This window comes from Rhipicephalus microplus, chromosome X (assembly GCF_043290135.1).
Source record: "Rhipicephalus microplus isolate Deutch F79 chromosome X, USDA_Rmic, whole genome shotgun sequence".
Taxonomy (NCBI): Eukaryota; Metazoa; Arthropoda; class Arachnida; order Ixodida; family Ixodidae; genus Rhipicephalus; species Rhipicephalus microplus.
In genome coordinates, this window is record NC_134710.1 from 315,792,624 (window position 1) to 315,818,787 (window position 26,164).

At 43.8% G+C, this 26,164-nt stretch overlaps 2 protein-coding genes across 2 annotated transcripts in view; one reads left to right on the forward strand and one right to left on the reverse strand.

Moving 5' to 3' along the window:
* LOC119184676 (small COPII coat GTPase SAR1B) overlaps positions 1-14,545 on the forward strand; it is a 60,150-nt gene extending 45,605 nt beyond the window's left edge. The window contains exon 7 of the mRNA XM_037433983.2: positions 13,387-14,545. Within this exon, the coding sequence (XP_037289880.1) occupies positions 13,387-13,500 (114 nt within the window). The 3' untranslated portion in view covers positions 13,501-14,545. The remainder of the gene's footprint in view (positions 1-13,386) is intronic.
* A 9,390-nt stretch (positions 14,546-23,935) lies between these two features.
* On the reverse strand, positions 23,936-25,097 carry LOC142776234 (uncharacterized). Its single transcript, XM_075879521.1, has 2 exons — positions 24,848-25,097; positions 23,936-24,724 (listed from the first exon to the last, which is right to left on the reverse strand). Exon 2 carries the CDS (start codon positions 24,624-24,626, stop codon positions 24,159-24,161), a length of 468 nt encoding a protein of 155 aa, XP_075735636.1. The 5' UTR covers positions 24,627-24,724; positions 24,848-25,097; the 3' UTR covers positions 23,936-24,158.
* Between the last annotated feature and the right edge of the window lie 1,067 nt (positions 25,098-26,164).

Below are 26,164 nucleotides of genomic sequence, written 5' to 3' on the forward strand. Positions count from 1 at the left end.
AAAAACTTACGAGAGTGTCATTAACATCAGGCTTACGTACGTCCTCGAAACAGAAAACTCACTAGATATCCACCAATGTGGGTACAAAAAAGGTTGTTCAACAATTGACCACCTAGTTCGGCTGGAAAACACAATACGAGAAGCTTTCTTACACAAACAACACTGCCTAGCAGTCTTTTTTGATCTTCAAAAAGCCTACGACACCACTTGGAGGTATGGTATTTTACGAGACTTGGCGGATCTGGGAATCCGCGGCAGAATGCTTAACTGTCTCTCCGACTTCTTGTCCAACCGAACCTTCCAGGTCCGCCTTGGCGTGACACTCTCTCGTGTATTTACTCAAGAAAACGGTGTACCTCAGGGGTGCGTTCTGAGCACTACACTTTTTGTTGTGAAAATGAACTCTGTAAACAAAGTTATACCATCCACACTGATGCATTCTCTGTACGTTGATGACCTCCAGATTGCGTGCCGCGCGTCTAACATGGTGACATGTCAACGACAGACTCAAATCACGTTGAACAAACTAACACAATGGGCGGAGAAAAACGGCTTCTGTTTCTCCGGGGAAAAGACAGTTGCCGTAGTGTATTCTCAGAAAAGAGGCTTGCAGCCGGACCCAATTCTTGAACTGAATGCAACAGTCCTACCAGTTAAACAAGAGCACAAGTTTCTAGGAGTCATATTTGACAAGAAACTTAACTTTCTATCACACATTACCAGTCTAAAAATTAAAGCGACTAGGGCACTCAATGTCCTCAAAGTTCTGTCGCGGAAGCGGTGGGGCGCTGACCGTAAGTGCCTTCTGCACATATATCGTTCATTGGTGCGTAGCAAATTAGATTATGGAAGTGTAGTTTACGGTTCAGCGAGACAATCCTACCTCAAGAGACTCGACCCCGTACATAACAAAGGGATACGCTTGGCAACCGGTGCATACCGGACCTCGCCGCTTCCCAGCTTGTACTCCGAGAGTAACGAACCGGCACTGGACAGCAGACGAACGCAGCTAATGCTTACATATGTCCTAAGAGTTCGCTCATCGCCAAACCATATATGCTACAACATTATCACACACTGTGACAAACGACTCCATTACACAAACAAACCAAACGCAATAAGGCCACTTATACTCAGATTCGAAGAAAAATGTCGCGAGTGTAACGTCCCTACAGATGCCCTTTCTGTTACTAAAAGGCCAAGAAGGCTGCCTCCCTGGAAAAACTTTACGCAATTTCTTGACCTCTCATTGACACATCTCAAAAAACAAGGTACACCACGTGAACACATATTGCAAGAATTTCGCATCGTTCAAGAAAGGTACAGCACATACAAAGAATTTTACACTGATGGCTCCAAAACGGCTAGTTATGTCAGTAGCAGTGTAGTCCAAGGTGCGTGGGAAGAAACAGTCAGATTACCACGGTTTGTTTCAGTTTTTACTGCTGAATGTTATGCCTTGTGGATGGCAGTAAAAAGAATTGAAAGTGCTAGATACAAGAAAGCAATACTTTTTACGGATTCCTTGAGTGCATTGAAGGCCCTCCATATACGCTCTCAATACGAACCCTTCATCGGCGACATTTTAAGCGTATTATCGCGTCTAAGTGAAGGACAAAATATCCGGTTCTGCTGGGTCCCAAGTCACGTCGGGATACCCGGAAATGAAAGGGCAGATCAGTGCGCAGCAGCAGCAAAGAACTTAAGTATCTCGCAAGTAAATGTTCCCGTTAGGGATAGTATCCGCGCAATCCGTACAGCGCTAACATCTAAATGGCAACGGGAATGGAATATGACAGGCAACAACAAACTTCAACTAATCAAGCCATTCCTAAATGAATGGAAGTCATGTTACCACCAAGAACGTTTTATCGAAGTAATCCTGTGCCGTCTTCGAATTGGTCACACGCACATCACTCATAATTACTTGTTAAAACAAGAAAAACAGCCAACATGTGATAAATGCGATGAACCTCTAACAGTGTTGCACATCTTGCTTACATGCGCACATTTGGAAGCACATCGAAAAAAACATTTTTACACCTTGTACAAGTTACGCATTCCACGTCACCCCATGTTCCTTCTAGGAGATGACGCGCTGATACCCCTAACTGACGTTGTCAACTTCCTGGATGACACCAAATTTCTAAATAAGTTATAAGAAGCACGCCATCGTATTCGTACGGTACAGATCTGCAAGATTCACGAACCTGTGTGGCCACAGCACGGCCTCTTGCGAGAGGTCAGTGCTGTGACAGCTTCTTTTGAACACAGCACTTACCTCCTGGTCCTTGCGCACAAGGACACAGGTGAGGCGGAAGTGCTGGAGCGATCTCCTCACATTTTTTGACAAAATCACCTCACGCACATACCATACCCATTGACCACGCCATGTACCATGTCCATAATTTTAAAAGTATACACATTACGCGATTGGTTTTAGGTCTCTATACAGCCGCACAACATTATTCATTTTATTCCATTAGTCATCGTCAACCGCGCATTCATAGTCATGACCATTGTAAAGGAAAAATCACCTGGACGACGAAGCACATTTTCCCCTGACTGACGGATTTACTCCCTCAGAGAAAATAATTTTTCAATCAGACTTTCACAGCACAATGTATGCCGAGCTAACTAGTGACTTTTCTTTTGCTCTTTTTTCTCTCCTTTTTTCACCATGTGGCTGGCGCAGCATAGCCTTAGTTGCTTTTGCGCCACTAAACCCAACATAACTAACTAACTAACAAATTAAAATTGGATCTGGCACGGTCGACCCCTACATATAATGTTCTACAAGAAAAAAATTGAATATAGGTCAGCCCATGTTTTTGTTTTTAATTTAGAAACAGAAAATTGAAACGTAGCACACCTTTATTTACATAACTTAGCGCCTTAGTTGCTGCAGGGGCTGTCATCTTGTCAGATGTGCAAAATGTTGTCATCAGATTCTTCGCAAGCATCCACGGCTTTCCAAACGACGTCGTTCTTGCTGCCATCGCTGCCAATTGCTGGGCTGCGAAAAGCATGGCATGGTTGCATGCAAAGAGACTGCCCCGTTGCTTTCGCCAACCCCTAATCAACTTCTCGTTTACACAGAACTCGCGCTGTGCGGCACAATTGCTTGAGTCCTCGGCAATAAGTATCATTTGGCACTTGAAGTCACCTGTGTGGCTCTGCCGATGTGGCATCGTCGCAACTGTGCACAAGCAAATGGTGGCAGTGTTTAAAAGAAGGCGCCTAATTTTCGTAGCCCGGTTGGAAGCATGGCGCAGGGCCTAAAGCAAATGCGAGCAGTCACCCTTTCATGCCAAACGTGCAATGAACAAGGCACGAGGCGGCGAGGCCTCGGGCTAGTGCCAGTGCGGCTGCGCGCTGAAAGGCAGTACCAGAAGCACGGCTAAAGGGCTAGGGACTTCATGGCTGATATGTGGGGATAATGTGGGTTTCATCACAAACATGTAGGAGCGCCTGTATTTCGCGGGGGCTTTCAAAAGGCGGTACGCGGCTATTGCATCAATAACTTTTTCTCAATCACACACCTTTGCAAGCCTAATATCGAATTAAAGTGTCAGCTTTACAATTTGACTATGTTAAGTAGTCATAATTGCCAGAAATTTATTCCAGATATTCAATAGAAAGCTGTTCCTCGGAGTCGGGGAAAATTTGTTCTACAAAAAATATTTGTGAAAGTCCGTCGCACTACAGTTTCTAGTTGCTTTGGTTTTGCTTTCATTTTTATATCGGGCACAGGGTTGCATCTAGTGTCACTTGTCACTCCTATGACGTCGTCACGCACGCATGGGTTCACACCAAAAACACATGTGCTGTTCAAAACTGTCTTGCAACCCTACCTGAATGAGTGAGGATGAGCTTAGAGTTCGAGGATGACAACACCTCAGCTTCAAGTTTTATGGCGACGATGTTTTGTGCCATCCTAAGAGATCCTTAGTCGTTCGAGGGTTTGTTTTGTTTACATCCTCAAGTTGTCTCCGCCGCAAGTGCGTATAGCTTCTGACCTTTGTGCGCAATCTTATAGATATCCTGGTTACTTGCGTGGTCCGCACTTTGCTGGGGCGCAGTGTGCTGGTGCTGGCTGCAGAGCTTCTCCTAACAGCAAGGCCCCCGGAGCAAATCTTGACTCTGACTACGGAGGAGTGCGATACGTTTCAGCACTGCTGGCGATATTGGCCTTTTTTTTAAACCATATGTGCAAAAATGCAAAGAAATGTGCTTGGATGCATATACTGGAATGCCAACCTATGCGGAGCGAGATGGCTCATGAAAAGAGGTGACGCTAGGTGAAATAGCAAAGTTCATTAGACATTTCATTTATAGAGAGGTTATTCACATCACGGGTATTCATCTATATATTGAAACACCTGGACTCTTCATTGCAAGATAACAAATATGTACTGAGAAAAGTAAGAGTACACTTGTGTCTCGCCAAAAACCATGCAGTGCTTCACCGCATGGCACGAGCAACGAAGCAGCACCTCGGTTCAGATTTTGTTAGTCTACGTGAAGAGAAAAATTTTGTATAACATTCATTATTTTATACTGTTCCCCGGTCATTTATCCAGAAAATATACATATATCTGAATTTTTTGTTTTAAATATTTTTGCTTATGTAGTTTTTATTCTACTGTTTACCAGCTGGCAACTGAAAATTCCACACTTCTAATTTTTTTATCTAAAATATTTTTGTTGCTCTACAACATATATTTATTGCAAAGAGCATATCATTGTACAAAGTTTTGTATGCTGCAATGTGTGCTGGCGTTCTTTTCAAACTGGCAAAAACGATCTTTCCCAGACGTACGAAAAATGGCCATTTTTGGGTGGTAACGAAAAAGTCAATCCGGCCATCAGAAGAGCGAGGGACAATACAGTCGACTCCCGTTAATACGAAGTTCACAGGAACTGCACAATCCTTGAATTGAATGAACTTCCAATTAAGCTAAATGCACAAAAAACTGCACTTTTATTTCTTCAAACGTGACAGTTCTCTAATAATATAGTTTGCGATCTTCTCTTGCCAAACGTGGTTGCGCCTAGCAAGTTTTCCTAACACTAAACATGTTGAAGTGCTTCTTCAGCATTGTCGTCTTCACCAAAACATAAAAATTGTAGTGCAAGAGGAAGACCCCCTGCAGCATCTGTAGTCCTCTATGGCGGTTCATTCTGATGTTGTCCACTAGCCGAACCATCTGCACAATTTTTTTATTCGAACCACATGTATCAACATTGTTCTCCACGGCAACAAATTTGTCAAATTGGACGTCTCCAAGAATGGCCCCAAAACTACAGTCCTCGAATTCACCTGATTGCACTTGATGAAATTCGAGGGTGAGTTACGTTTAAGGGGGTATGGTAGGGCAAACTTCCCAAAAAATTGAATTTGTGATTTTGACACCAGAAAATCCACTCTACTCCGAGGAAAAAAATCTGTGGAAGCCCGATGTCAAGCGACCGCTCCAAGTGGTTTAAATACCGCTCCGAAGTGTGCCGCGCGCCCTCTTGTTAAGCATTTTCTGTAAATTCGAATTGCATTTTCTGTAAATTTCGCAACGTCAATGTACCTTTTCTGAAAAAGTATTGAAATAATTGTCAATGAACTTTGTATGCGTGAACTAGAACAAGTTAGAAATAATCTGAGCTAAAAAAAGTGCTGCTTTCATAAAAATGAAGCTGTCAAAAAATTACACAATATGCACCCCTTCATGGTGTTGTGTAAGTAGTATTTTTTTTGTTACGAAAGCATCATGAAAAATGTAATAGTTTTTTTTGTTCAGATGTAACCTACGAGTCTCTCCAACAACACGGCTGAATGTGGTTACGTTCTTTTCGGTAGTTGCAGAAAAAAGGTACATTGAATTTGTGAACCCCCCTTTAAAATTTGGGAGTGGGCCATAGGAAGGATAAGCAACCTAGGCATGCAAAAGGGTGTCACTTGAAACTTCTTTCCGGTAGTTGCAGAAAAAAGGTATATTGAATTTGTGAACCCCTTTTAAAATTTGGGAGTGGGCCATAGGAAGGATAAGCAACCTAGACATGCAAAAGGGCATCACTTAAAACCCGGTGGCATTGTTTGTAAGCGCGTAAAATTTTATAGGAATAGTTGCAGCCATTTCTAAGATATTGCACTAAAACTGACGTTTACCATTTACCCTGCCGTACCCCATTAAAGCCGTACTTTCAAGTGGTGGCTCGCGTGGTGGTGCCTCCCTGGTCAATGTCTTTGGCGATTTTTGTCGCCAGGTCAAGCATCCGGTAGGGGCCCCGAGTAGCCGTTGCCAAACGTCGCCACCACATCACTAAAAATCGGCTGAGGAAACGCATTGGGACCGTGGTGGTCTAGTGGCTAAGGTACTCGGCTGCTGACCCGCAGGTCGTGGGATCGAATCCCGGCTGCGGCAGCTGCATTTCCGATGGAGGCGAAAATGTTGTAGGCCCGTGTGCTCAGATTTGGGTGCACGTTAAAGAGCCCCAGGTGGTAAAATTTCCGGAGCCTTTCACTACGGTCTCTCATAATCATATGGAGTTTTTGAGGTGTTAAACCCCACATATCAATCAATCAATCACATGCGGAATATACCTACTATGCATTGGCGGTCTGGTTGGTTTATTATGTTATGTTTGAACAGGGCAACTGGACACTGACAGAGCAGAGCACGCGAACACACCCAGTGATGTGCGTGTGTTTGGCCGTTCTTTTCCGCCAGCGTCCAGTCGTGCTCTTCTAACTTCAACCAGACTTCAACCGAGCACGCGGCTGAAGCACTCAACACATCACAATCAAAGACCTAGTAGTTTTGCGATCGATGCGATGCTCTGGCATTCACTAAACAAGATAGCCGCTTCATGAACTGTGGCGCTTACATATCTGCCAACTCTTCCGATTGTACGAATTTCGACCGTGTTTACGATTGTACAAATCTTGTTTGGAAATTTATGAAAAATTTTTCTATTTTTGATAAAAAATAAAATTAATAATAAAATAGTGTAGCCTCCGCGATTAGCTACAGAGCATTGCTGTAGCTAGTCATGGAGGCCACAAAAATGGCGTTGTGCTATATTCCGCCACCAGGGAAAAACAATATCTATTGGTGTTATCATCACAAACTTGCCAAGTCTCCCGCATTGTTCGGGAGGCTCCTGGATTTCAACAGTTTCTCCCCTTTGTACGTTTGCCATGAAAATTTCCCGGAAATCGAAATTTGGGTGCGAGATCTGGCCGCATTGACAAAAATGCAGCAAGCCCATCACATTTTGTTATAAACGAATTTGAGAGGCGTTCATCTAAACGTACAGTAGAGTGTCGGTGATGTGAAATCGCGGCAGATATGCATTCGTCAAATTCCCCAGCCAAATTCATGTGTCCATTGGGCCAAAATTCGAATGTTCTGAACACTTTTTCTAATTTGATGTGTGATGTGAACTTTAGTACTGAAACCGCCGAACGATGCCCGATCAAGAGCAGAAGCTTCAGAAGTACGCCTGCAACTAGCGCACTCACTGTCTTCTACAGTGCGTGTGGTTATCGTTGCCACAACCGCTGTGGACGAAACCGCGGTCGTTCGACACGATGATGTAGGGCGACGATGTTACTGACAAAACTCTGAAAGTGTGCGAGCAGCCAACACTCGAATAGTCAAAGCAACGCTACTTTTCACAAACTCTGTGGACAGAACAGCGGCAATTGCGAGCATAGATGGCATAAAACGACTTATTTTTAAAGACATGCGACTTATTTTTAAAGGCATGTGGATTGAAAACAAAACTACTACAGTTTGCAATCGCCGTGCACAAAACCGCGGTCACGGCAATGCAGTAGCGATCTACGAGCTCGGATTGCACGTGGCGGATGCAGCGGTAGATTAAAGGGGCCCTGCAACACTTTCTGAGCATGGTCAGAAAACGCTGCCGATCGGTAGTAGAGGCTCCAGAGAACATGAGAGCCATATGTTCGCAGCAGGTGGCCTGGAATTTACAATAATCGGTCGGCTGAAAATTGCTTTCTCTTCCCTCGACAAATCGTGGAAGACTCTCAAAAATCACTCGTAGGTTACCCATCTAACGGCCACTGGCTGATTTGAACATGGCACGCTCGGTTGTTAGAGATCGCCGCGAGAGGCCGTCACTTGTTCACGTGTGCGCGCGCGATTGCACTGAAAGGGCCGCGTATTCGAAGGCAAAAAAAAGAAGTGCTCAAGGTCCCGAGGCGTGCGTGATTTTTCTTTGCCCCTCCCATCCCTCCCTGCTTAGCTTCCAGTGCTTTCGTCTGCGTGAGAAAAGAGAGAATGCGATTACAGCATGTGACAAACCTTTGCGACTCTGCTCGTACTTGACCTACAGTTGAACTCTGCTACAATGAATACCGCTTCAACAAAATTTTCGCTTCAATGAAAACTTCGCGATTCCCAGTCAGCAGTCCATAGGAGTCGGTGCATAAATATTGTCGCCACAACGAACACTTTTTCTTCGATCGTCTCGCTTCAACGAAATTTTTCGATGCAATTCCAGGCTCAGATATCTATTTTTATGCAGTAAACCTATTCTGACATTTCAATGCATTTTCAGAGCCTGAAAATGTGTCAACGAAGTCTAAAACACGCGTTGGCACCACCAGTAACCGCGTAAACGCCGCTGTTCAGCGAGCATGGGCCCCGCCATTGCTCGATAACGACGGCAGTGAGACTGCTCTGCTTTTGCCACTGACTTGCTTTTGAGGCGCAGACGATCCGAAGCTGAAGCTCAGTCGCTCAATTCATGGTTTCCTTCACGCAGCTGCTGGGTGCAACTGCCGAACGATGCCTTTTTTTTATTCCTGCCTTTTTCGATTCCAATGCTCGTCATTTTGTTTGCGCTGGCCTGTGTGGTAACTAATCAGAGCGGCCGTTTGACCACATTATCAACAAAATCGGCTAGCCACCAGTGATGGATAAGAATGGCATAGAATAATGCAAAAGTCAACGCTCCACGATACCCTGCCTCCATCTCGGCGTTGTCGAATACTTTTGGTGGCGGACAAGTGCTGGTGTTAACGCACCTGTTTGGTTCATTTATGAAGGTGGCTTTAGGCATTGTTTTAGCGTGCTTTTCACCATGGCCTTGCTACCTATGGGTGAGAATCATGTTGTAACACTGCTGGGAAAGAACAAGAAGCAGCGGACATTTTTCGAATTTTGAGAATAAATGTTCCTTTGTTTTGCTAGTTCAGGTAGGCTATATTTTTTATTTCACCACAACGAAATTTTCGCTTCAACGAATTTTTTTTTGCGCCCCTTCAGTTTCGTTGTTGCGGGGTTAGACTGTATTGTAGATTTTTTTTTGCTAGTTGTTTCGATGACGCGAAATTCCAGTTGCATTTACGCTCCCCCTTTGTGAGACTCGCCTTATAGTGGGAAACCCTATCATTGTGTGTTCTGCCACTCTAAGCCATTATGAGACCGCAACGCCGATGCTTGCGCTTGCGTTTAGGACGTGATGTTATTTTCTCGTGATGTTATTATTTTTTTTTTGGTGCCACAGATGGGGGAAATAATTTGCCCCGTTGATTTGACTTATGGCGGCAAAACATATTCATGCTTTTCGCTAAGGCAAATCCATCACAGCTACAAACAAAAAAAAGTGTACCCCCCACCCCCCCAGTTTTGCTGCAAATTGTTGTCGGCTGCAAATCGAGTGACTGGGCTTTGGAGAAGCATCGGCACCGGGTAAAGGGTAAGCAATCGGGCATCGCAGCAAGCGGAAATGCGTTGCGACTGATGAAGTTCGCCGATGACATTAATCGCCGACGTCTTGTTACATTGCTGAAGTGGGGGGGAGTCATGACAACGGGCCACGCCTTCCCCCTCCTCTGAAAAAGAGTGGCGAGACTGCGCGAAAATTTGAAACCAGTTGAATGCGATGTTTTAGCCCCTGTAACCTAATATAGAACGTATTTATTGTGGCAGCATGTTGGTTGATATGTGGGGTTTAACGTCCCAAAACCACCATATGATTATGAGGGACGCTGTAGTGGAGGACTCCGGAAATTTCGACCACCTGGGGTTCTTTAACGTGCACCCAAATCTGAGCACACGGGCCTACAACATTTCCGCCTCCATCGGAAATGCAGCCCCCGCAGCCGGGATTTGAACCCGCGACCTGCGGGTCAGCAGCCGAGTACCTTAGCCACTAGACCACCACGGCGGGGCTGCGGCAGCATGTTCACGAAGTAAAAGTGCAGATATTTCTCTTGACAATTTTTGAACCTTGAGGTTGTTTACTGGCCCTTTAAGGTAGAATGCGAGTGATAAGCTATGAATTATGTAAAGTTTTAAAATTCACTGTACTGTAGCACATATGTTGGTTCAACAAACTTTTAAACTTGAAAAAGTGAACTGATGTGAGGTTGACATCGTTACTTAACCTTGAAGTGCAGCTTCACAGCAGTGCAGGTTTTCCTATGTTTTCACGGCTTAGCACCACTTCGCTGCAGCAAAACAACCTTTATAGGGGCAAATTAAACGAGAATGGACAACTATATATACACGTATACATAAAAAATTAGTTTTTATTAATATTGGGTCCAACAAAGAAAGCGAGCCTTCAAATTTCCTCTTTTTTTTTTTCTACCAGGGAGGCTACATGTGCACTAATGTACTTTGGAAAGATGCTTTCACGGCTTTGCAGTGATACCATCTTTATAGGGGGTTATATGCAGACTAAAATTTATTTGAATACTTCAAAACTTTTAAGAATTGAACGAAAGTCTCCATCACTGAATTTAAATTCAGTGATGGAGACTTTTGTTCTGCTCAACTTGCTCCTAAACATAAATGCTGCACCATGCTGCTTTAAAATGCAATATTTCTTGGTAACTGCTCCTAAATGGCGTTAGGGAAAATAAAACCAATGAAGTGAAACCATGTGACAATCTGGTGAGCCTATACGAAAACGAAAGGAAACTGTGTTCTGTTATCTAGTGTACAGCCTGTACAGCAGCTGTGTACTATAATGCCAACTATGCTACACATACTAGCATTTTTTATATATCTATATACCGTATTTACTCGCATAATCCTCGCACTTTTTTTTGCCGGAAGACCGATGAAAAGTTGGGGGGTGCGAGAATGGCGCAGGGAAAACTTTCTATGAAAACGTACAGAGCGAAAAAGAAAACGAAGTAGCTGCAAATCGGGATTCTCACACCAGCAACTAACAGCAAGCTTTAAGAAGTACTAAAACTTACTTCAACAATAAAAGCAGAGGTTCAACACAAGACTTATTGAGACACAAAAAGTGGAAGCAAATAGTCGAGAATTAGAATACCATACGCAAAGCTTGCGGACGTAGCGGTAGCGTTCGTCGCTCAACAGGAGCCCTCAAAAGGTTAGCGTGGGACGTCAGTATTGTTCTGATGGCTATTTAACAGAATTGTCCGCAGTTTCCTTCTTAAAAAATAAAGTTTACCATCAATCCCAAGGGCCTACCGGCGGCCCTGTTGCCGTTCTTTAGTGCATTATCTATCACTTGCAACTTGAAAGCAGCCGTACAGCTTCAGTATCGCCTCACAACTTGACAAGGTTACCGGCGCAACATACAAAACATGCCGCAACGCGCACTGGTCACTTCGGCTTGGCTTGAGTTGGATTGAATCTCTGTGCAATAGTACGCTTGATGCTTAAGAGATGGCGCCAGATGACGTGCGCTATCATTATCAGTGGCTGGAAAGTGCAGACGACATTATTGCAGCAATTTTCAGGGGTTTGATAATTACTCGAGAAAAAAAAGAACTCGTATTTTTGTTGGGCGATGTGGGGGGTGCGAGAATTGTGCGAGTGTGAGGATTATGCGAGTAAATACAGTATGATATAGTTGTATATTGGTGCCTCACAATTGAAATGCATGTGGTGAAATTGTGAAATGCATGTGAGACTTCTTAGTCATACTAGATGCTGCTGTGATGACTTTGACATGTGACTGATTACATTTAGCACTTTCATCAGCTTTGACCTTGCTTGTCACTGGAACAAGCATTTCAAGTGTTAGTTCATTTAGCTTATATGATTTTATAAAATTTTTTCGCTGGCCACTTTTGCAAAATATGAAAATAACACTTTGTGTTCAACGACCATCCATCTGCTTAACTATGTTTTTTAATTTGCAGTAACTATTGTTTGTGCAATGTTTAATAAGTATTAATACTTATAAAAGGCTAAATGATGCACTGCGCTTTAAAAGTCGTTTGGAATGGTTTGCGATGTGCTTCGAAAACACTAATAGCTGCTTTAGGCTAGCATTTCTGCTGCTTCAAGAACAATCAATTCACTTCTCCGGAGTCTGCTCCAGAAATTAGAATGCTGTTTTCATCACTGTTTAAATTGGAATCTAAGGGAATTCGAAATCTGTAATATCCATTCAACTATTCGAAGCATTCGAATATTCGCACAAACCTAGATAATAGTCATTGTGATGCTGGTTGTGAAACTTCTGGGCATAGGTTGCCTCGGTGATTTCTCTACTGTATGAGACAGTTAAGTGATCAAGTGTTTCAACAAAGAAACGGCGCAACAACAAGAAACAAAAGGACGTGCGCACAGTGCTTGTTTTAGTAAACAGCTTCTTTGTCTTGTTCCAGTACTGTTCCTTCGTTCACAACCAGTGTGCACCGATTAGCCGATTTCAAGACTGACTGTGCTAAAGGTTATGCAGAGAGTTGTATAAGCTAATGAAAAGGGATTGATGGGTAACTGAATAGCATTTAGGTGGACCAAGTACGTGTGGCGAAATAGGACTGGTGGAACTTCGGGCTCTGTGCTGTGCTTTTCTTGGCACGTCTAAGTGCTGCCTCAACCAGCGTCTTGATGCAGCGTTTCTGGGCGCTTTGAGCTGAGTGCATATCAGGATTGTTAGCGTAATAGTATCTTTTAGTGTTGTAGAAGTACAGTGTGTATTTGAAATTGCAAAGTGTCTCTAGGGAGCATTTCACTCTTCAAAATTTTTAAGATGTGTAAATATGTGTTCATTATCAAGAGGTGAAAGAAAATTAACTATCCTGTTGCCATGTGACCAGAAAATAGGTCACTGCATGGCTTTGCTAGCAGTCCTGGTGGTATTCCATTATTTTCCAGCTGACAGAAGCAGTTCTCGACATCAATGATGAATTTGTTATTACAGGATATAGTATGTGCTTACTTCCTCCCTCCCCTCCACCCCACAAAAACTACTAAAGACTGCAAACTATTAAAAAGGCTGCAAAGTTCCCTAATGTTGCACTCATTCAGTTTTGTACAGTTATGTTGCACAGCAAGAGTTCCATTGCTGACATTGTATTGGATCTCTGCACGGAGAAAGGAAGCAAGTTTTTAATTGTGTGTTTTCTTGCATGTTGTGCAGGGCAAGGTCCCAAGGTCAGAAATGACGGCACGCCCTTTGGAGATGTTTATGTGCAGTGTTCTCAAGAGGCAGGGCTATGGCGAAGGTTTCCGCTGGCTGGCCCAGTACATCTAGGCATCGCAAGTCCGAATGGGGAATGAACCAGAAAGAAAAGCAAATGTGTTGGTGGCACCTTGTGACTGAAAGAGTGTGTGGTGGACAACTGCTGTTGGAAGTATACTTCCCCTCCTTCTCACCTGCGACCTTAGCCTCCTGGCACATGTTGACCTCACCATACCCTATCAAAACATTAAAATTGGTGGGATTTCTAGGAAACATTTATATATATATATATATATATATATATATATATATATATATATATAGGCTTCATTCCAAACCTTAGCTTCAGTCCAAACACACTTGCATACGTCCTGTATGTAACACACATACATGAGTGAGAGACTTGAGGCAGGGTAATCTTGCCAGGAATTTTTTTTTCTTCGGTAAGGGAAAGGTAGGGATAATGCGGACAGTTTTAAACATTGTTGCAAGACAAAGTGGGTGATGGGCTCCTGTGAGTGAAAATTGCGGTCAGACGCAGACATGACTTATCTTTATTCATGCTAATAATTTGTTAGAAATGCCTATCTTAATGCAAGAACCTGCCCACCTCCGAGAATCGAATACATAATGTGTCTGTTTTCGTATGCGGCAGTGTTGACAGTAACATTTTAACCACTTCTTAAAGGAATGTTGTGCTACTTTGGAGGAGTGCCTATGACACAACGTAATTCTCCAGAGGATTTCTCAAGTTTTCCCCTTAAAACAAAAATCATGGAAATTTTTCAGGTGTAACTTCAGAGGTCTCAAGTACTTTTATTGTTACCGAGTACTCTCAAGTATGGTGGCCAAAGGTTTATATAAAACACCTTGATTCAAAGTTGCTTTTCAGCATTGCTGTCCTACTTAGAGCTCGGAGCTCTAGAGGTGAAACACGCTAAAGCAACGATATTGCCGTAAACATTTTAGCAAGTTTTCCTGCTCACATTTTTTTTTTTCTGTTGAAGTGCTTGCCTTCCCCCATTTTTTTTACAGGACTGTATACTGTGTACATAATTGCAGTCCCAAAAATGTGAAAGCTGGACTTGCTAGATAAAGAAAACCATTGCCAATGCTACATATTGTCTGTCTTGTCATTCACTGGTTGTCGAATTTTGAAGAATGCACATAATGCACCCATCCAATCCACCAGTGTAGCTTAATGGCTACAATGTTTCACTGCACAAGGGCGCTGGTTGGCTCACCGGGTATACCAGTTGCATTTCAGTGGACACCTACCTATTGCAACACTCTATGCATTTAGGTTCATGCTAAACAATAAATGAATGCCGATATTTCAGTTTATACCATGCCTAGTAATCAAATTGTGGCTTGAACTCGAGAATTTACTCCCACATTGGTTATTGTATTGCTGGGCTAGGCTCAATGTTGCTTGCTTGATAGTGAATGCAGAAGTAGTGTTGTGATAGCGGCAAAATTTGAATAACTTTTGTATTTGCATTATGGTGTACGTTTAAAAACCTCGGCGTCAAAATTGAACCATTCAGTCCCCGCTGTGGCATACCTGGCATTTATAGGAACACTGAAGAGCAAAATGTTTTTTGCTTAATAAAGTGCAGTTTCCTGATCCCAAAAACTCCTCTCTTGCTGTGAAATAATACATAAGCGAGAAAACGTCCGAAAAAGGAAATACAGGTGGCACCACCTTTAGATTCCCGCACCCAACACTTTGGTGTAGAAGATTTTGGAGGCAGCTACTGGGTGCTATGTAGTTTACAATAGATAAAAATGAAGTTAACTGTCACTTGTTGGTGTCTTAGATTTAGCGTACAAAGGTGTAAAAGATTTAATCTAGCCAACATTGCAAAAATATGAAAAGTACATTTTGAAATTTTTGACGTCGCCTGCGGAGATTTCGGCGCGGAATTCAAAATTGCAACTTCAACCTTAATTTTCTCGGCTGATAGTGAACTAGTGATAGTGAAGCATATGGCATTGGAGCTCTCGGAGTTCAGTTCATCAATCCAGGCTGTCATTTTCTCTTTTGTGTCTGTTTAAATTGCGGTCACGCCTAAAATTTTGACAGTGAATTCTGCCGGCTGCCTTGTTAACTTAACCTGCATGCATTCTGTGCTGTGGGCTTGTGGTAATTCTTGACAACTTACGGTGAAATGGAGCTCGTGGTCACGACACTGGGGCAGAACCGAAAACTCTACTCTTTTCACTGACTGAATAATTTGGTCCCGAGAAGGCGATGATCTCGTAAGAGGCCTCGACGGCCAGCTCATGAGCCCTCTGGACGGCCCGAAGTTGGTCGTTGTCGTAGGGACTTGTGAGCAGTGTCCTTTTCTGCGGTTGGAGACCTGTCGTCTGCGCACAACTCTGGGCCTTGCCACAGCATATGTTGCAAGTTGCATCGCGAGATGCTGCATCAGGGGCATGCCGGCTTTAGTTCGCTTACGAGTCTTGCATAAACTACCGGTGAGGGATATGCTCCTGTCTGAATTAGACTGAAGGATAGTGCTTCAAGAGTGTCGTAGCGGGAACTCTCCGTCCAGGACGATAGTGCTGACAGATCTCATTTTAGTTTTGCACTTGGTTCCGGGGCCACTTCTCCCCCTTAGGCCGGGGGTCACCCTTTTTCCTGACGTGGCAAGTAAGGTCACCAGACTGGAAGTGGGCTAACTAGTTGGCGTGTGAGACGAGTGCGTGGTGTCAGTCCACGTGGCACGTGGGCTGCTGTTTCATAGACCGAACCCATACAGAAGGCCTGGGCTGTGGTTCATGAATCGGTGTCATTTGTGAGGGTTGTGTTCCGTGCATTAACACTACTTCTACTCTCCCAGTCTGGGTTGCAGATTGAGGGTCGCCTTTAATGCCAGACCAATGCTCCTGCCAGCTGTGTGCCGTGGGTTTCACACTCTGGATAATTTCTGATGATAATGCAGGCTGTAGCCAGTGCCCCCCCAGTACATGCAAGGCCATTTTTTGCAATTCGTGTAGTTGCAAGAAGTTTAGTTTCTTAGCTTTAACAGACCCGGTTATAGTAGCAGACTAGTGGCAATAGTTGTGAACTTTTGGGGTGAGTTGTCCAGATGTAAATTCATTATACCTTGCGGTTGTGTGTGTGCACTGCAAGAATATTTTTGTCAACCTGTAAAAATGCAATTTTTCCTAAAGAATTATAACACATTTACTGGCCATGGTAGCCTGGCGGCTAAAGGGTGCTGGTAAGCTATACGCTGCGACAACTTTCCTTGGTGGCACTATGGAAGCCACAGTACCGAAGCGCATGCCTGCTACTGCACCAAACGATGGTATTTCAAGTATACTAATCTTTCATTGGCCTTGCCTAAATGAATGCTGCTGTATTATGAGACTCGAACAGTTCAGGGAAGTTGTAGGAAAAATTCAGGTATTCTCTTTGCAGGAATGCCTTCCGAGAGTACCACCTTTTCAGCATACTCGTTTTCTAAAGGAAAGCTGGTGTCCATGGCGTAGTGGGTCAGTGTGCGACTGCAAATGTAATGTGCCACTAAAATGTACAATTAACAATCAAAATGTGTGGGTCATTTACATTTTCAAGAATATAATTTTGTAAACATTCTAATGATGCGAGCAAAAGAATGTAGTACTTGCGGAGCAACACAGTAGTGCTGAAGCCTTCCCTCCTTAGCCTTCACTCTAATGTTTAGATAAGTTGTCGCTAAGTATAGACGGTGGATTTGATTCACGGCCGCACCAGTCTCATTTTTATGAAGTCAATATTAAAAAGAAAAAGTATTCGATTCAGCTGCATACTAAAGAAATGCAAGAAGTCGATTGACCATTTGTGGAAATCTGCAAAGTTGTTTTCTAACCGAAAGGTCTCGTTCACAGACTGCTTTTCTCACTCATTGTGTTTGTCTTCCCACGACTTCCATCTTCGCGAACACCAGGTGCCTCGCCCACCATGCGATCTGAGGGTTCATTTGAAGTTTTGTCGTGCTCGCGTGCCTTCACTGGAATAGGAGTGGTAAAAGCACAGCGAGTGAGAAAAGCAGTCTGGGCACGGGAGTTTTTTTGTTCTTTTGGTTGGAAAACAACCTTGCAGGAAATCGGCCTTGAAGATTTCTGCAAGTGGTCGATTAATCTAGAGCTCTGCAGCACGTGTCGCAATCGTATGCTTTTGGCACATAAAACTATTACTTTTTTTGCATTGATTGAAAGTTTCTACAGAAGCTTGCCCCGTGCTGCATCTAACTAGCTGAAAGACTTATTTGGTCACCATGCAGATTACGTGCCCCGCCGCGGTGGTCTAGTGGCTAAGGTACTCGGCTGCTGACCCGCAGGTCGCGGGTTAAAATCCCGGCTGCATTTCCGATGGAGGCGGAAATGTTGTAGGCCCGTGTGCTCAGATTTGGGTGCACGTTAAAGAACCCCAGGTGGTCGAAATTTCCGGAGCCCTCCACTACGGCGTCTCTCATAATCATATGGTGGTTTTGGGACGTTAAACCCCACATATCAATCAATGCAGATCACGTGTTCTAGCCAACCATATGTTCTTCCAACACTCTTAGCGCCTTGAACCCATTCATGATAGCAAAAAAAAAAAAAAAAAAACACCATGTTTATTGGGTCGGCTACAGTGCCTGTCACCGTCACTGGGAAGCTGCATGATGTTGCATGATTGTTTAGGTTTTTCCCATTCGCTGTATTCTTTTTGTTCTATGTTGAATTGCCCCAAACAATTAGTAAAAATTTACCGAAAGCTGTGTTCGGCTGGAGAGGGATTTCCGCCAAGTTTTTTTTTATGGTGATTGGAGAAACTGTTTCTTTTACATTGGGACAAAGGCAAAGAGCAGGGAAATACATGGAAAACATTTGAGGGGACGTATCAAGAATGCATAACCAAAATACCTCTATAAACCTATGAACTTATTTTCTTTTCGTACTGAGAAAATGTTCGTAATCATTAGCTACCCTGGGCCCAGTGGTATTTCTAGATCACGGGAGACTAGTTAGGTGGAGCCATGCTGACAACTAAATTTTGTATATAGTTATTATTATGGGAATGGAGAGCTGAACAAAAAGGTGGTGTATATGTTTTGCTGCAATGTGTGTTCACTCTGCTCATGGTGCTTCGACGTACGTAACTGTTGTGACAGTTACTATGCAAGCTTGGTTGCTATGTGCAGTAGAAGGTGAGCAGATTGGTTGTGTTCACGACAAGGCTGCTGTACTGCTAGTTGTGCATGTTTTGTACCAATGTCCTATGTGCATTTCAAGCTGCTAGAGGAGGCAGCACAGATTATGTACTGCTGTGCTGGCTTCTTGGATAAAATGAAAAGGCATTTTTTGTGCTCTTTGCTTTCAACATGCAATCTTTATTGGATGTAGATTTTGGTTTAAGGTTTTATGAAAACTGGCAGTGGACTAGTACATATGCGCATTGGAGCTTTATTATTAATGCAGTTTATTATTTTGACTTGCCTCGTGCATCTGCGCAGGTTTCTGCCTCACTGCTGCAGCTTTTCGAAAATACTTGCAAAATCAGTTCACGAAAAACTACTCCTAAAGGGTTCTATCTGAGACATCATTTGTTCAAGAAACGTAGTGTCATAGTCCCTCAGTACTGTGTACCCAAAAATGGCGAGCGCGGCAAGATGGCAAGGCCGTAGAGTGCCTCGATGAGCTAATTCGGCCGCGCTGTGTGGGCTGCTGGGTTTGGGCAGGTGTTCCACCTGTTCCACTGCCGCAGCCAGACCCCCTGAAGCACAGCTCATAAGCGCCCGTTTTCAGAGCGAATGAGGATGAAAGAGAGCAAACGCAGAACATGGAAGATAGCGAGTAGAAGTATAGTGTAGTAGAAGTATAGTGTACTAGAATGTGGCTATAGTAGAAGGTTCTGTGGCGCCGCTGTAGAGCGCACAGTCGTGTGGTCGCCGATGACGTCTTCACTAAGGTATGCAGTGAGGGCGACCACCTGCATAAACCTTCGGAGGCCGCAATAGTATATAGGTGTTCTGTGGGCCTGTCTGCGGCAGCTGTCGTGACTTGCAGTGTAGAGTGCCGTTCCCTGTTAAGCAAGCCACTTCATCACGCGCCCACGCGCTGCCTTGGCGAGCCAGTCAAACACCCATCGTGAACTTACAGTGCCACACCAGAAAATACAGGACAGGGAAGGAGCAAAAGAGAAAGAAAAGACAGCGCCGTCTTTTCTTTCTCTTTTGCTCCTTCCCTGTCCTGTATTTTTTGGTGTTGCGCTGTAAGTTCACGATAGATCCTAACCAACTGGCCCAACTTACCGTCTTACAGTCAAACACCACTGACCGCACAGGGTTGTGCAAGCGAAGGTGTGGTATCTGCGTGTGTCAATCCACTGGCTGCCGAGAGAAGACAACCCATCTAGCTGTTACTCATATACGGATCATTCCGTGCCAAACATCCCAGCCATTCTGGCGACCATCTCAAATGTAGTCGAAAAAAAAAATCGTGGCTGATTTGTGGCTTTATTTATTTTTTTTTTTTCGAAAAGAGCCAAATGCAGAAGCCGAAACTAGGCAGAATTCCACGTGAGCGTGAAGTGCGCTGAAGTGTCTTACTTCTAAAAGAGTTGTAATTAAAATGGGCAATTCCTGATTCTAACGTGAACTCAACAATGCAGATTCTAATAAAAGAAGTTCGCCATATGTTGAATTTACTTCAAACTGAGTCACATTCATAAAACCAGCACTGCCTCAGAATTCGTGACCAGAACTGGTGTCATCCAATGCGTTTCAATTGTGTCCTAGTTGCTTTGCTATCGTGTTTGCGTTCCACCATTAGTTTTTCTAGGGGCGAGTTGGCACTTACTGGTGGATATGGAGTTATTGGGCAAATCTTTAATATAAAGAATAATAGGCCGACTTTTTTACTTCTGTTTCCCTCTTAGGCCGCATTCACACTGAGCATACTGGCCGCCGAAAGTGCTCCGAATCCGGTTCGGCGGCGGCGAGATCCGCCGAAAGGGCCCTTTCTGCGCCGATCGCTCTTGGACCGACTTTTGCGGCGTTTGCCGCCGAATCGGTCACCGCGGACCAATAGGAGCGCTAGTCAAGAAATTTTGAAAAATGGCGGCCAAGCCCTACTTACTTGTTATGCCGCAGTGCACGTAACTGATTGTTGAAACCGAGAGTTTAACGTACTCTGTGCCTACTTCGCATCCGTATTTCGTGAAAGAGGTGACCGAGCTTGCTGTTGGCGTGACCGAGCTTGTTGCGGTCTTGCAGAGCAAAAAGAACCCACCAACGCCGCTGGCGTCGGTGGTTTTTCTGCTCTTCGTGCATTACAAGACAGCCACTTGCCAGCAAAGTAAGCAGTACTGTGTTTTCTTGCGTACGAGAATCGTCGAAGTATACACCACCAGATAGCGTAGTGGCGTTTGCGAGCCGCGACAACAACCGGGTGACAGCGCATCCATCCCGCGTTCGCCCTGTAGTAGATGGCATATTCGCCAGCGCGGGGCGCGTCCAGTGCGAACGACGCTGCGTTTCGGCGGCAGGGAAATTTCGGTCGCTGTAGAAAGCGGTTGTTTCAGTGTGAACTAGGCATTAGTGTTTTTTTTTTTTCGATTTCGACATTACAGTATATTGTGTCTTTCATTCGCTCCAAGACGGTATATTTGAAAGCGAAGACTTATGGAGATATTGGGCACGGATCTATTTCTTGGAGGAGGAGGAATCCGAAATGGCACATAATGAAATGAGCTCAGAAGGCGAGCTAGAAGGTTAAATAGATGCGAAGAACAAGAAAACGCTGCCGACAGTCCAGAATAGTGCACCTTTTGCATAACAGCCCCTCGCTCTTCAAGTCTGCTAATCGCCATTGTACCCCGGATGGAAGCGCTCGAATTGTGTTCATTTTATAGCGTATATTGGAGTAACTCTTTTTACGAGCTAATTCAGGTCCGAGTGAAATGTACAAATTTTACCTCGGAATACCGCCAATAGTCGGCTATTATATTGATTCTATATATTTGAAGTGTTCGTGGTACTGGAACAGACTGGCAAAAAATTGTTGGAGCAAGCCCAACCTTATCGTCACTAGATGGAACGAGTGTTCTTTTTTTTTTTTTTTCAGTTTCTGTTAAAGTACACTTCGCGCTTTTTGAAAAAAAGAAGGAAAAATGCCACATTTCATTTATGGAAAGCAGTGAACTGCTAGAATGTATCGGAGAGGGAAAAAAATAGACACGTGAGAGCCTTTTGAATTTCGCAGAATGTCCTTAGGAGTGACTTTTTGTTAAAAATAGATTTTGAGTATATCATTTCTTGTTTCAACGGCAAGAGTAGTTTTAGTATTCAGCAAAATCGTTTGCATAAGGCGCTTGAATATCAATAGCACCACTGCAATTTTTCTGCCATATATGCCCCCGCAAATTTTGACAAAATGTTTGGTGTTTGTAATACAGCATTATGTATGAATATCCCATTAATCAATTCTTCAGATATCTCCCGTTAAAAGTATTTTCATTCCATTGAAATTTGTAAACGTTGTGAGAAAAGATCCCGACTATGAAAAAAAAAATCTTTATTTCGGTTCACATTGAGGCTCAATTTACTCCACGCCGTGCAGCAATTAACACTCGGATACTTCCATAAAAACTAAGAAATAGTTATTCAGTAACTTTTGTCATTACAATTTTAGTTTAACGAATAGAATATTTTGCAGTTCATTTTTTCTCATTACGGCGGCTTGGTCATTGAAACTGTTCATTGTCTTAATGGGAAACATAAAAAATTCTGTTTATTGTTAAATTGAAAGTTTCAATGATAAAAGCGTCCATGTAAGAATAACTATTAGTTTTTGATTGAATTAAAGAAATAATTTTTCATTAGAAACCATTAAGTGTAAGTTGCATTTAAATATGGACCATAATGATTTTCTTGAATTAGATATTTTTACTTGCAGAATTTACAAAATTGAGCGGTTCGGAAATATTTTTATTTGGAAATGTACCCGTCAAAGAGTAAGCATTGATTACTGGTCCGACGTTATCACGTTCGTCGATGTTTGTCGTTTTGGAAGTACATGTACATATTTAGCCATTTAATGCGTGAAATATGAAACTGCAGAGCAAAATGAAAGTTGTATTTATTTTCTAGCTTTAAATAGCAACCTTTAAATGATTCCACAGTTGAAATATCTAAAATGCAATTTTAATGCATGCTTTTGTGTATGTCGCGAATTCTCCATATGCCACAGAAACGAGGACATTGCAACGAAACACGTACTTGATAACTACGCAATATGTTGCGTGCCACCTCTTGAAACCGTACACACAAAATAAGCAAAACTATTGAAGATGGAACTTGTCGAGAAAAAGTGAAGACAAACATGGAAAAATGTCTAGAAAAAGTGACGACATGAGAGCTCTAGCACGCGCTCGCTGCCATCAGCTCCAAATATTGGTTCTGGCTTAAAGTATTTTAGGCGGGACAGTGCAAAACTTTTATAGCTACATACATCGTGACTACTTGACAGCCGGTATTAAAGGTGGCACGGTTTTCGTTACTATCTTGCTCGAAGTTTTCAATATGTCGCGAATTCGTGACATCCGGCAGTAAAGGGTTAGCGAGGCATTGCAAAAGGAAAAAAAATGGAGGCATGGTACTTTGTGGCAAAATTTGTGAAGGCATAAATGACAGAAAAACTGCAATAATGTTACTGAGATTCGAACACCCTACACAACCGCCTCTGCATGAAACGATGCCCTCATGTTACTATATTTTTTTTTTGTCACTTAGACGACACTTTGCGAAATTGCCATGGCTATCCCTTGAGGAGTTTTTTTTTTTCTTTTTGAAATATTCTAGCAAGTTTTTCTGAGAAGAAATCGGTGCAATTTCTTTCGATGACAGTTGAGATGGTTGCTAAAATGACTGGGATATTTGGCATGGAAGCACACATACGTAACTTTCAGCCACGCAACGTGGCTACGGCTGAAGGCAGCGGCTAAAGTCTCTATTCGCTGCTGCCCCAGGTGGTCTAAGTTTCCGGAGCCCTCCACTACTGCGTCTCTCATAATCATATGGTGGTTTTGGTACGTTGAACCCTACATATCAATCTATTCGCTGTTATGTTATATATATAGTTTATAGTATAGTATAATCAGTCTGATTTTTTTATTCATATACTTATTGAGAAGACAACGCAAACTGAGTCCACGTGTTGGGGGGGGGTGCTAGCTAGCTTGAATTGAATTCATGATCTAGGTAATGTAGTTTGGCAGCTCAACTCCATCAGATGCTGAGTCACCGATGCGGCATAGGCATGTAAAAAATTGTTGCGTATTGTGTAAAAGGAACACAATCACCTAACTTGTCATGGCATAGTGACACCTATGCGTAGAATTGTTTTGTCTTGGTGTCTACAAAATCAAGAAACCAAAGCTGCATTGTCATCGTGGATTTCGGTTCGCACCTGATGCATGTAAGGGTTTTTTTAGCAGCTTTATTCCGTGCATGCTTTCAATAAGATTACCATGTATATGTAGTTTGCTTTTATTTCTCCGTATTTTCGGTTCCTAGCTGTGTCTCTTTGATAAATTCCATATGATAGTCTGACGACTGGAATTATTACATCGCTCGGAGCCTTGGTTATAGCGTATTCGAACTTACTAACTCGTACGAAATACCCGAGATGAATATGATACACTGTTGCTCTGCTGGGTCAACACAGTGTCAGCAACAGCCGAAGAATCGCATCATTCAGTCGAATAGAACGGCACAGGCATCTTCTTTCCACATGGCGTCCAGCGGACAGCATAGAAAGGCCTCTTGGAAGTACATAGTCTCGAGGAGTGGTCGATCGCACGTGTTCCTGCCGTTCGGCCGGCCACAGTGCTGGAGACACCAGGCTGCAAACAGTAGACGTGCGCCTCGCAAACTCCACGGAAGGCCCTGCACGCCGAGAGACCGACTGAACGCGTCAGGATTGTGCAGTGCCGCAATAAGAGCCATGAGTGACATGAATCGGAGCATGTCGCGCAGCTGCGAGGGCCGCAACTTGGGCAGCGGGATTCGACGGCCCAGATGGCAGCGGACCTGTAGAGCGAATTCTCCGCGAGCCTCGTGGTCCCACTCGTCGTACTCTTGGAAAAGCAGCGTGGTCAGGGCGTCGGCAGCTACGGAACCGACGATGGCGAGGCGCAGTTCCAACGGCGCGCTTTCGCTCATGAAAGGCAGCGCAGACGCTTCGGGGAGCAACTCGAAGTCGGCGCTCTGCGGGTGCGTTTTGTAGTACGTCAACTCATGTCTGGGTGCAATGACTTCGTCTGAAATAGAAAAAGGGAAGGTGCACGTACATAAATCGCCGGCGGGAAGCGCACCAATGTAGTAGTATGCGTCATAATTCAGAGCACTTGGACCCATAATTCATTCCCACGAGTGGTGTATACCTGAACGGTGCACTTGACCGCTATTTGGCTGCTAGGTTGAATTCGTTGGCAGGCAGACTCGTTACAACTTACAAAACAATGCAAGCCAGCCGACAAGTCAGTTGTTTTTGAATGACAGAATACTGATACAGGTGGGAGCTTATTCTCATACGTCAGTGCACGCCAATGAACATAATTATATCGCTTGTAATCAAATCGTGGTTTTGAGTCGTACAAATTTTTATATTATTATTATTATTATTATACTTTGTGTCGGATTCACTGAGACATATACATGAACTATACGTGATGTCCGACGTTATCACGTTCGTCAATGTTTGGTCGTGTTGGAAGTACATGTACGAGACTGGAAGAGCCTCGAATACAACTGATCCTCAAGTCTAAGTCGCGGCTGTTGTTCCTGGTCGTGCGTATCAGTGAACTTTTACGTTTCAGCACTAGGCACTATTAAAGACCTCTTTTAAAAACGATAGTTTTTCTTCGGGTACTTCGATGCAAAAATTTTAATCTGTCTGTACAGCCGCGGCCACGTCTGTGCAGAGCACGCGAGCAGCTGGTTTTTGCTGTGCGGGGCGAAACCTTGGGTCAGTTTCTGACTCTGAAGTGGTCAATTAGGAGCATGCGTGGCCTAGTTTTCAGGCTGACCAAGTCATAGCCCAAAACTCCTGTCAGGTTTAGCCCGAGTACAGTGAACTAGAATACTTTGTAGTGGCAAAAGCGCCCCCCTGCTCGCGAGTCTCGGGAAGCTGCCGGCCGCGGGCGGCGCTGGCGTAGTAATCGCGAGGTGCTGCTGCGGGGATTTGGGCATCTTTCGAACAGCTGCGCAAGCTTCTTCCCTTTCTTTCTCCGTTCCATCGCACTTTAAAAAAATGGGCAGCTACAATCGACTAACCTGGCGAACGGTTTTGCGTGCTGAGATTATGTACTGAACGCTTTGCGAGCCTGTGCTTCACTGTGAAGAGCAGCATCATGTGCAGCTCCCGTCGACTTCGCAGCGTAGCGTCGGACGGGCTTTTTTTTTTTTTTTTTGTAATACGCCTCGTGTTTTTTCAGAGCACCTCAGCTTCAAATCACGGATATCTTATATGAATTTTTTGTCATTAACGTGCCACGAGCCACGACTGGTGACGCCCTTGACCAGAGTAGCAATTTAGCGGCTCGAACCGCAATGTTTGTCTCGGTTATCGGCCTTCTGGTGTATTATGGACTGCATTCCATTTCGAATGTGTGCCGTAAGCGGTACTCGTTTTTCTGTAGAGCAGGACTTCTTGCTGTTGGTTCACATGCGGACAACTTTTGCACGACTACACTAGTTTG

Bases quoted from the DNA above. Each gene is read 5' to 3' on its own strand.
- LOC142776234 (XM_075879521.1), bottom strand. From the start codon at position 24,626: ATGAGCGAAAGCGCGCCGTTGGAACTGCGCCTCGCCATCGTCGGTTCC.